Genomic DNA, 12418 nt, shown 5'->3' with positions numbered 1-12418 from the left:
ATGGCATCAAGCAGAGAGTGCCCCCTCCCACTGTAACTCATTTGCTTTCAGCAGTCTTTCCACAATGGAGGAAGTCTGGCCACAAATAATCTTGTGTTCTCCAGATGTGTACCTGAATAAGGAGCTTGTATATGACATTAAAGACCTGCTGAAAACCTTTTCTCATTTTCATTGCTGGAAATCTGAATTACACCAGTGTTCTCTGAGCAAAATCGATAGTAAAATATCACTAACTATAGGAAAAATAATTTAAATAATTCTTTGCATAATTTATAGAAATAATAGACATAGAATTTACATAATTTAATATGATTTATATAGGCTGTGTTTTTTGTATGAGGGGTGAACTTGAATATATGTTAACTTACTTAAAATATATAATACAGCTATTTTTTTCTGGCCACAAGCAGACTGTATTTATATCAGTAATCCCTTCAAAAGATCTCCATAACCATCCTGTGCCTCATTATATCCCCTCGCATTCTCTGCACTGTGCATCTGGTCCTTGCTCAATATTTGTAGCTCATGGCATGTTCTGGATATTCCACTTTTCTTCCAAGATACTGTTATCCTAAAGGCAAAATAGGAAGCAATATATGTTTACATTTCTTTTTCTAAATTGTATTTTTGAGCCTTTAGTGGAGGTTTGTTAGAGATTTAGGTTTTTGAATGAGATTCTGTTTGTCATTGTGTGTGAGTCATTGCTTGTCATTGCATGAATGGCAGAGGAATGATGAGTTACTTTTTGCTTGGCCTTCTAATCACTTAGCCACAGCAAAGGCTTTTTGGTTCAGTTTTCAGCATAAGTAGATTTTTCAGTAATTCTTCAAATGCTTAATTCAACTGTAGAAAAGAGGATAAAGGCAGAATCCCAGTTGTGTGCTGTTTTTTACACTGTGCACAACAGCCAGCAGCTCCTGTGGCTGGCACCCACTGAGGCAGTTTGGAAATGTGCCAGACCATTTTACTGATGCATTATGAAAGATCTTCAAAAGTGAGAAGGGCCATGGGTGAATGGAGAAGTGAGTGTCCTTGGCAAGCTGTATTCCTGTTTACCTCCCTGCTTCACTGTGTCCTGCCCCCTGATTTCTGGGTTCACATGCCTTTTGTGACATGCACTGTAATGCAGGTTATTCATTTTGAAGGATCACTTTTAGTTTGAGGTAGTGCTTTTTTTTTCAGCTGGGCTTAGGAATATTTGTTTCTCCCTAACATTGTTGTTACAGATGTGGTGGCCTGAAGGGATAAACAAGACAAGATTTGTGGGAAGAGGTAATATCTTTTATTAGGCCAACTGATGTAGCTGGAAAAAATAGAAAAGGTTTCAGGCACAGAAAACCTTTTCCAGGTCAGGTTCTCTCATAGCTTTGAACTTCCTAATAATTAACTTGTGCCTGTGAAGCAATAAAAGCAGTTTTTGATCTTTCTTTTTTTATGAGTAATACTGTTTGAGAGGCATCCATATATTGCAGGAGTTTAGACTTTACCCAGCTAAGGTTGATTATTCTGTGTCCAAAACTGATTAAATTCTTTAACTCATAGAACAAGAATATAGTCGTTTTTCATTCACATTAGTAGTCTCATAAAATACTAGATTTTATTTTTCATGGGATCAGAAGTGTAAATTAACCCATAAAAGATCTGATATCTCACTCTTGAATCAGAAAGACCTGCATGGTTTTGAACCTTATCTGAGAAGCTGCCTTTCTTTTCAAATCAGGGTATGTGTTTGGAGATAAGTGGGATGGGAATGATGGCAAACACTGCAATTTCAGTAATTTAATGAGTCTCTGCTGCTTTTTTTTTCTTCACTAATGGGAAGGGTATGGCTTTTAAATAGTGTGTTCTATTTGCTATGTTCAATACAAATAGATGGATATCCATGCTGTGTGCAAGACATGGACACCATTTGGCTGTTAAGCTTTGGAATAACTGAAAGTATTACTGCAGGTGCTGAAATTTTCAATGTATTTCATATCCTCTCAGCTTTTATAATTCTTGCAGAGACTGAGTGCTTTAATGCCCTGTGGGATGCCTTATTGGAACCTGAAAGGGGAATTTACAGAGTGTAGCAGCACTGAGAGCTGCAGTGAGGAGTTCAGATTGCAGGTGTCTGTTTGGGTGAAAACAAAAATACAGGACAGACACTCCACTACCTTGCAAAAAGCTGTGCCAGCAAGAAGGCATCATTACTGCTCTAAATAACTAACACATGAAAGAATGTAATTGGTTTATAATACAGGAAATGGATAAAGGATGCATCAAGGTGCTTGGCATGCCCAAGCATTTTGGGATTATAGCACTGCGAGGTTCTAATGTCATCAGCTCTCTTCCATTTCCCTGGAGCTGAGAGCTCTCATCACACCATAAAAATACTGCTACTGAGCTTTTCTTGGCAGCTTTTTAGCAAAAACACCATTCTGCTGAGAAACGTTTTCCAAATTACCCAGGGACAGTGAACTGGATCTTTTCTGGAACGTTTTGTGGAATTTGTGGAGTGTATTTGGCAGAGTGTGTAAGGCAGTTTTCTTGCATCTTGTGGGCTATGCACTGAGTTCCATGGAATTATTTCACTTTTAGAACCACAGAAAGAAAAATTTATTCCTTGAAAGGTAGAGAATAAAGGACACATGAAACTTCAGAAGTCAATTGTTGAAAGAATCACACTTTCATCTAAATGTGTCATCTAAAAGTTCAGATCATGATTGATAAGTGCGTTTTTTATTGTTGGCTGTTAGCTGAGTAATAGATTGTTATTTCAATACATTTTGACTGGAGCAATTTGTCTTGAAATACTTTTGGCACCTTTTTCTTTTAGGTCCTTTGTAGTGGAGTTCTGTAATTTCATTTTTTTCATACACAAACGCATCTAACTTTTTCAGTGTTGAGCAGCACCAGATGAAAGCTTGTCATCACTTTAAAAGAATGAATTCAGAAGAAATATTTAATATGCAATGGTTGTTACTGACTGCATTCTGTGGCAAAAGAAAAATTAAATAAATTGCACTGAGGGGGAGGTATACTGTCTGTCTGATCGAAAAAGCCATTTTCACAGTTTTTAACATAGCAGGGAACATTCTCCAGCTTATCATAATAGAAGCATGCAAATTATTTACTTGCCAGAAAGGCCTGAACCCTAGCAAGCATACATGCCACATCTGAAGTTAAGGCTCCTTACAGTACCCAAACTTAACATCTATAATTATTTTAATAAATTATACCAGGCCATTTTCCTCTTTTTGTTTTCCTCAGCTGATATGACACTGCAGAAATTGCTATAATTCATTTAAAATTTTAAAAGGCTTTTCTCTCCTACATTGATTTTTTCTTAGAGATGTTTCGTATGTCCATAGTCATTAACTAATTCTCTCTGTATGTGGAAGATGAGTATTTTTCACTGCAACCAAACCCTTTTCCTCAGTTTCACATCTCTTATTTTGGTCAGTTGGAGAAATTCAATGTCCATGTTTAAATATTAGTCTTTAGTCGGTCTTTTGATAGGACCTCAGTTAGAAAATGTGGAGTACAAGAAATGTCTGAAAACATTTTGGAATATGAATGGTTGCACTTTGGGTTTGACTTGCACACAGTAGCCAGCCTTCACTGTAAATTCACTGGGAGAGGGATCAGTGCCTAAGCTTTTGTGCGGTTATTGTAATAAATTACCAGGTTGGTGGGGTTTTTTTTCTGCTTAGTGCACATCCTACAGTTCAGAAGTTGCAGGGCATAATTCCCCAAATTCCCCAAACCTCTTCCACAGAGGACACAACTGGTGGCTGTGTGGGAGGTTTGATCCTGGTGTTGAGAGGATTGCTGCTAGTCCTCCCTGTGTTGCCAGATGTGTGATGGTGTTAGGGAAGGGCTGTGTCCCACCTTTGTGCAAGAGGAAACCAAGCAGGTTGAGCCTTTGTACAAAACTACAAGAGCTTCCTAAGGACATTCTATAAGAGCCAGACTAGGAAAAGAAATATTTTCTACATCCATTTTTGTTGATTTCACGTTGACATTGATTGTGTTTCAGTGTGTGGCTCTTGCAAGCAGGATGAATTAGGAAGCTTGGTATTCGTCATTTATGCATGATGTTCCTGTTAAGAACTAGCACTAATATGAGTAAATCGAGAAAAAATGTCAGCATCCTGTCTGAAAGTGACCTCACTGTAGTGTTGGTCTCCACTAGAAGTGGAGCTCTTTCCACTTTTTTCAACAGATATTAATGTTGCTGCATAAATGTTTAGACAGAAATGTTACACAAGGCAGGAGCAGAGTTTCCACATGATATATGAAGTGTTGTTCTTGTTGTTACAGTATAGTTTCTGTTTAAGCTGCCAAAATGACTTATTAGTTTAGCATTTCTTGTTGAAATATAGTCTGTCTAATAATTTACTTTTAAAATATTCCTATTCAAAATATTTATCAAGCCCTCCACACATTATCTTTGATACAATTTTCCCTTTTCCCACAAGGGCAAGAGATCCATTTCTCTTCTTTGTAACTGGCTGCTGGCAAGTGCCCCTCTGGGTAATCTCTGGCAGTGCACACCCTGTGCAGAAACCACCATGATTTAACCATTTGTCTCTACTTCTCAGAAGAGGCTGGTACCTTGCATGACAAAACAGTTTCTCTTAAGCTGTAATATAAAATATAAAAATGTTTGAGGCAAACTTATAATTAATATTTGTATGATTCTTACTGAAGCAACAGTTCTGATGTTAGACACAATAGACTTGGAAAATGGAAATTATTTTTGTCTCAAAGGGAAATTTTATACAAGGGATATTCAGCTGTTGCACAAAGTAGGGTTACTAATCTTAGAAACCTTTGTGGGATTCTTGCTGCATCAGCCAGCAAAGATTTAGGGCATGCTAAATTCTTGGCACATGTTGGCATGGAACTAATGATGAGAAGGGGGTCAGTGGAAGGATGTTTCAGATGGCTCTGTTATTGAATGGCCTCCAGGGAGAATAACAACCTCTGAAAATCTCTCATGTGCCATAGTGACAAATTCCAATGGCTCTGTCCATGTAGGATCCCCCTTTGCCTGCTCTCTTTGAAGGAGACACTGAAAGGTTCCCAGAGCAGAAAATTTACCCTGAGGAGCTCCCAACACACGTAGCCAAGTAAAGGTTTTGGCTTTACAACTGTAGCTGTCCCCATCTAACTGGGATTAGCCTGTCCAGAAAGAAATACTCCATGTGCCAAGCAGAGATGCTGTAACTGTAGACATGGAGCTGCAGTAAGTCTAGAGGATGTTATCTAACATTTTTTTTCTGACAGAAGTTTCCATTAGAAAGATTTTTACTTAGTTCACTAATAATTAGTGGCAAATATATTTCATATTCCAAGACCATGAAGCAATTTCAAATCATATTAAAACTAATACTATGGAATTATGATACTTTCATGATACAAGACATAGAGGTAAAAAATTAGCTAGGTGAAAACCAATCACTCAATCCTGGAAGAGAGCAAAATGTTTGCTATTCACTATGTGTGTATAGACTAATGTTTGACTAGAGAGAATGTGCAATTGTTTGCTTTGATTTGAGCTCTGTGGTGTGGTGGTCCATCACATTACACGCTGTAAGTGCTCTTCTGTTCTGCTCAGAGAATCCTACAGGTTTTGATTCCAGAAGTCACTGATAACTTGCTGTTGAATGAGAAAGTTAGGTCTCATAGTTCTTTCTTTTACCCAAAATATCAAAAAAACTTCAACAAACTTTTCCTGAAAAACAAAGAAAGTCGGCCAAAATCAGACCAAAACTTATTTAATGAAAGCCACAGCAAACAGAGCCCCACTAAGTACAGAGATTTTCTGTTCTGTGAGCCATACCTGGGAGGTCCTTCAGGCTGTTCATAGCAGGTGGTCAGAAAAATACCATACGAGTCTGTATTGGTCTGAATTTCAAGTAGAATAACTGTGATGCCTGTGCAATCATTTTGACACAGCTTGATGAAGGGAAAAAAAAAAGGTTTTTTTCTCTAATGGATATTCTCAGTGGGTTTTTTGGTTTGGGGTTTTTTTTTTTTTTTGGAGGGGGGAGGTTGTTTATATTGTTGGGTTTTTTTAAATGAGAATGCAGATTTTTCTAACTGGGACATTTTCTGTGCAGTTGTACTGTTACAGTGGCTGGTTAAATTAACAGGTGAGTATGTGTGTCCTCCCTACAGCTTTCAAAACCTGGTTCAGGTCTATTGGTTATAATTAATTCAGTAGAACCTTCTTTCAGTAATAAAGGTGTCAGTGTTTACCAGAGTTGAAGAGTCTGACTGCCCTCATGGTAGTTTGTATTTAATCCTGTATTTTGTCTTGTAATTCTTTTTTTCTTTTTTTAACAGGTTTTTCATTATTCTTATACAGCTTCATATGTGATTTATAACATACACACAAGGTAGGTCACATTGTTTTTTCCATACTGTGTCATTGTCTGTGCCTCTATGCATGAGGTGATGCCAGTGTGTTCAAGTAAAAATGTTTCCCTTTTTTCAAGGGAAGTTTGGGAGTTAAACCCTCCAGAAGTAGAGGATTCAGTTTTACAGTATGCAGCCTGGGGTATTCATGGACAGCAACTGGTAAGCACAGTCATTAAAAATGTATGGACTCCAGACAGACTGAGGTAAAACAAAACTGAAAGCTTTAAAATAAGTTGTGTCATGTATTTCTGCACTATGCTAGTATGTTCCTATTACAGCTTTTAGGAGAACTCTATTTGTTTGTTTATTTTTTATTAAAAATATGTTTTTAATAAAAGAGTCACACCTTCATCTAAATATGCACTCAGGTGATTTTCAGGATAACCATCTTTATGGCTACTGCTGTGTAGGAAGGAACATTAAAGGTGAAAGGCAGTTTTCTTTTAAGTGCAATATCAATGAAAACTGTGGGCAAAAGCAAAAGCTTAGCATTCAAATGTGATGGGATGGACTCGTGAAAAGTGATGTTTTTATTTCAGTATGAAAATTACTGCCAAGGTCAACTTTGCTGCATTGAATTCATAATAATTAAACAAGATGCTATGTTTCATGTACAATATTTTTTCCAGAAATTTTACCATTTTTAATGACCATTAATCATCCATGGTCATCATAACCAATGTCAATATAAGAAGAAAAAAAATTGTGGTTTCAGAACAGCAATGATTTTAAGCTGACCTGTATTGGTAGTTGAAGGCAAGAGACTGATTAAATCTTCAGTTCTGCATAAGAAATTCGGATAATCCTTGCTACAGTGTTCTAATAAGCTCATTAATGCCCCCAGGCATGATCCCAGGGCCTCCTTGCACATCCAGCTTGTTCATGTAGAGAGGCTGTAAGCTGAATGTCTTGAGAATATACTCTGTTGCTTTATATCATTCATCAAGATGATTGGAAAGTAAAAAATGTTTCTGGTTGGAATGTTTTGCATTAAGGAAGTGGAGGCAGGTGAGAAAAAGTAATTGGAACATGCTTGGTATGTTTTAATAATTAACCACATTAATTTCTTAATAATGAGACCTTGGCAACAGGATTAGTGGAAATAAATACATGGGTTATTTACCAGGCAGCATTATGGAATGTGGCAAACCATGTAGGTTGTAGTAGAAAGGAGAAGCATTTGCAAAATTGAACAGATTTAAGAAATACTTTGATTAAATTTCAGTTTGTAATATTCCTCTGTACTGGACAGAGGATCTGCACATTTGTCTGTACTGATCAGAGAATCAGTAATCTGAAGTAGAACTAAAATGAAATGCAGTGATTACTGAGAAAATATTTTTTTCTTTTTGTGAGATGTCTCATAGGAACAGGGTCAGATTTACCAATCATAAACCTCAGAAAAATAAATCAGAATAATGCTATCTTTACGTGGTTTTGCTTAAAATGTCATTCTAAAAATATGTATGAATACTTTCAGATACAGGCACAAGTGGACTCCTATTACATCTCAGAACTGCAAAAAAATAGGTGATTTAGGACAACCTTAATCATCCAAATTTGAAAACATTGGCATAATTCATACTTGAGTGAGGATAACATTACTCATCTTTGTTAATGTCCCTAGTAAAGTTAATGTCATGCTTTAAAAATATCTGCTTTACTGTGGGTTTTATGGTGCCATATGGTCTGCAGAATTAGGAAATAATAACTTTGAACACAAAATCTTCTGTGCACTCTGAATGGCACCGAGTGTTGCCATAGAGATGTACACCTGCAGGAACAGTCCACTGAAGGTGACTTTAGGAATGCCAATTAGAAGGATGTCCTCTTGAAGCTGTTCATGTGGCAGAAGGAGGTTTCCAAAGTGACAGAAGTGCCTTGCTGCATTGCCCTCCCACTTCAGCAGCAAGCCAAAAATGTAGAAGGAGCATGAATGAATAAAGACTGTTGTGAGTAATGGTTGTTGCTGCTGTCCAAAGGAACATCTGCCTTGAGCAGAAACAGGACAGAGAGTCCAGTCCAGCAGAACAGTTTAGGCAGAGGAAAGATGTGTGGCTGAGGACACATTGCCACAATGGTTCTGTTATAAAATTTGTCATTGGAACAAACACTGGATTAGTGGGTTTTAGTAAAATAGTACAGGAGGCAAACAGCAGTGAAACAGGGCACAGAGGAAGGCATAAAGGGAGAGATCTAATGATGAAAATCCATCAGTAGCTATCAATGGAAGGTACCTGGTGCAAAAAAAGCTGCAGTCTCATAGACCCATGCTGCCAAATACACTACGAATGGTTTACCTTCCTGAACAAAATTTGCATCTCTTTTCTGAGGAAATAGTGATAATTCATGAGTAAAACAAGCAATTAAATACTTACTCTATATAAAATAATCATAGTGTATTAACCTGAGTAATAATCTCCAAGAGCCGTTCTTTACAACTGAGGAACAAGTGGAGAACATTTGGAGAAGAGATTAATTTTATAAACAAAAATTTGATGTAGAAGGGCCCATGACATTTGCTGTGTGCCATCACAGAGATAGAGTGTATGTGCTTCTCTAAAGTGAGGAGGAATGTCCCCCTTCATCTGTGGTGCAGAAATGAACAGCAATACTATAGCCAGGACTGGTTAGCAAAAGTAGCACAAAATGTGAAACATGAGGTGCAGGTATGTCTGACTGAGCCAGAGATCCCAACTTTACACTAAAACTATTTGGAAAGTCTTGGATTAAATCCAAATTATAGGAGGATAACACATGGACTTGAATCAACTATTTTTGATAGGCTATAGTGTAAAATATGATGTTTCCAGTCCACAGTCCTGCAGATCTAAGTACCAGTGCAGCCTACATGGTTATCTTAAAGTGTTCCAATGAGGAGGAATTGGCAAGATGTTCAAACAGATAATGTAAGGATTTGAAGGGAAAAAAAAAAAACAGGAAGGAAAACATATATGAAGCCACAAACTGCTTATTGCACAGATGGAATATGGCTGCAGTGAAATCAAGTATATCCAGTGTTTTACATCCTTGTGGAAAGCATGCATCAGTCTCAGTTTACTGTTAGGGATAATTTCTGGGGCTGTCTAATGGGCCCCAGAGCATGCCCCATGTGGCTAGTGAAGAACAGAGTTAGTTTTCTGTCAGAGGCCAGGTGACTGAGCCACAGTACCATTGTTTGCCAGCTACCACAGTGGTTGCAAGTTACTTCAGTTCCTTGCTATTTCCCTAGAGTAGAAGGTTTCTAGTGATTAAGAGGAAAGCTCAGAGAAACATCTGCTGCTTGACTCATGACATTTTGGTGGTGAAATTGAAAATGTTTGCCACTGGGGAGAAGAAACTTTTATCTAATGAATTAATGTATCTTAAGGTCACATAGTTCTTAAAATCAGAACTTTTTTCAAGGTCGCACTCTTTAAAATGCTGCCTTTTAACTGTGTTAGAACTGTGCCAGATCTAAAATACCATTTCTGTGTCATAGTATGTTAGGGAGCTGTTCATCTATTTGCCAAACATTACTCATGTTTGATTAAAGTTGTGCAAGTTATTAGTTGATTATCTTTTTATCTCACCTCCATAGAATCCATCACTGCAGCATCAAGTAATTCCAGGAAAGACAAACCCAACTAGAGATCTAATTTGTTTCATCAACATTTTTCTGCCTCCAGTTTATTGATTAAAGACCTCACTGTTTGTGTCTGAGAAAGAGCTATCCTATACCTGGTGGGAAGGCTTTACTGAAAAGAAGAATGCTTTGGGGTTTTTAAAGGGCCTCTGTTGTTGAAATACCCAGGTTTTTATCCAGAGTTCTCCCTTCTTGAGCCTTATTTCTCCAGAAGTTTGTAGTAAAGGTTTTCATGTGTTTGTGCTGGACCTGGCTGGTGTCTGACACAGAGGAGACAGCTCTGGATCTGTCTCTGGGGATGTATTGCAGTAGGAGCCTGGAGTTCAGGCTGGAGATGCCTCCAGTGTTTGCAGTGCTGTATTTAAGTATCTGTTAACACTCTTGTGTTCTTCTGCAGTGCTCCATGTCATACAAATAGTTCTGACTAATTATTGTGTGGGCTAGTTCAACTAGCTCCCAGTGAAGCATGGTTAGAAGCTGTTCAGTTTGAAATAGCTTTTCCTTAAAAGTTATACATAAGGGGTTTTTTTCCTGCCCTGGTGGTGGTATGTGTTGTTTATGTTGTTTAAAATACCCTATTTCACTTTATTCTATGAACATACATCCATGCAAATCACTTTGCCTTTGTATTTATAATAGATGTTTTGTGTTATTTATTGCAGTAAGCTTGTTTTTCTTTTGATATGTTAAGTGATTCTGAGGGGAGTTTGAGTTACATATTTGGATGGATCAGTATAAATAATGATCTATTGACATACAGATGAATGTCTATGCATAAATTAATACATTTTTTAACTAAACAGAAATCAAGAAAATATTAGAACTATCCAGAATACTAAAGAAAAATATTTTTAGAAGCTTTGACAAAGATTAATGCTACCAACAAAATATAACACTATCAAATGGTAGGACTGAAGATGAGCTTTTACAATGCTTTGTTTTAATTTAGACCCTCATTGAGTCAAATTACCCATTAGGCTGTATACACTAAGAACAATTCGGTGACTGTAGCTGAATTGTGGATTCAGGATGTTCTCATCAATTTTTAGAAAGTAATTTAAATATTAGAAATCCATAAATTACCCACATCTTCCAAAAAACCAACTGAAAAACCCATTACTCACAAATAATAGATTTAGAAGCTGAAGCTTTTACATAAAGAATGAAAAAGATCCAGTGAAACAGTACTTCACCTTGCATTGGAACTACCTAAAAACCAGAAATAAACCAGAGCAAAATCTGCTTTAATTGCTGTTAATAAATATACCATTTCAAGAACTCTCTGCCCTTTTGCTCTGTGATCAGTCATCCTTTTGTCATATTGAGGCCTTCAATTTCCCTTCAGCCCCCCACCAATACCTACTGCCCCACAAAAATGCAAATACTTCTCAGACTGCATTAACATGACATTTCCTTACAATTGCTTTTGTCAAAAGTTTAGCCTTTTTTTCCTAATGGCTTTCAAAGATTGTTTTAGATAAGACAAATAGTGCAGCAGCAATGTTCTTTGATGTATTATTTTCTGTGTGCTCAGATAAACACTGGACTAATTTTAGCAAATGAGGAACTAGCAGGATTGTTCTTGGGCAGTTACCTTGCTCAACACATGCTTTAACAGCCATTACTTGCTGAAAGCTCCATTTACTGTTTGGTCTATCAAGGTAATGTAAAACTGCTATAAAACATGGTAATTTATCTTTCTGTAAAATATTTGCCATGTGTTTTCTTTTTTGCATAATTAGTGCTGTGGGTTCTTGGCACCCCCTCCTGGCAAGAACACTTGCATATGCAAATGAAGTAAAAGCTTAATTAATGCTAATGAAGTATGTCCTAAATAAATATATTTCTTCTGCTTTTTTTTATCTGCAAAGTCTTCTGCTCTTTTGACTTACTGTATTTTAGATGAGTAACTAAAAATTACATATGGAAATGTCAAGGCTTTATTTCATCTTTCCTTGTAATGACTATGCTAATGAGGCAAAAGGCAGTGAAACTGAGAGCAAAACAGTCTGCTGGAATTTATTCTGAAAACTAGAAATAAACAAGAACACTTCAATGTGACATTAACCTCAGGTATGATACCTCATTGAAAATGCAAGAGGGGCTCAATTACCAAACTTGTGTAGTTCAAAGCACATTTGGAGGTCCTTTGTCCTGCTGGGGATGTTTCTCTGAAGGAAGGGAACCGTGGTTGGGCATTGCCCACCCAGCTGAGTCCACAGAAGAACTGGAGTTGCCTAAGAGACTTAGTTAAACTTTCTTCCTACTAAGCTGCTGCTACACATTGCATTTTTCTCTTGGATTTGTCAAACTATCATTGTAAAATCTATATGTTTTTTGCCTTTTAATTTAAATTATTTGTTTCAAACTATTCTTCAAGGA

The 12418-nt window shown here is 37.1% G+C and overlaps 1 protein-coding gene across 2 annotated transcripts in view; it reads left to right on the top strand.

Annotated features, from left to right (window-relative positions):
- The window catches only part of DPP10 (dipeptidyl peptidase like 10), a 437210-nt gene that overhangs the window by 369403 nt on the left and 55389 nt on the right, over positions 1-12418 (top strand). For both annotated transcript variants that reach the window (XM_036386652.2, XM_036386651.2), the window contains exons 6-7: positions 6337-6389; positions 6489-6570. In XM_036386652.2, coding sequence (XP_036242545.1) covers positions 6337-6389; positions 6489-6570 — 135 coding nt within the window. The remainder of the gene's footprint in view (positions 1-6336; positions 6390-6488; positions 6571-12418) is intronic.

The sequence above is a fragment of the Molothrus ater genome, chromosome 7 (genome assembly GCF_012460135.2).
Source record: "Molothrus ater isolate BHLD 08-10-18 breed brown headed cowbird chromosome 7, BPBGC_Mater_1.1, whole genome shotgun sequence".
NCBI lineage: Eukaryota > Metazoa > Chordata > Aves > Passeriformes > Icteridae > Molothrus > Molothrus ater.
This window is presented reverse-complemented; position numbering and strand designations above follow the sequence as displayed.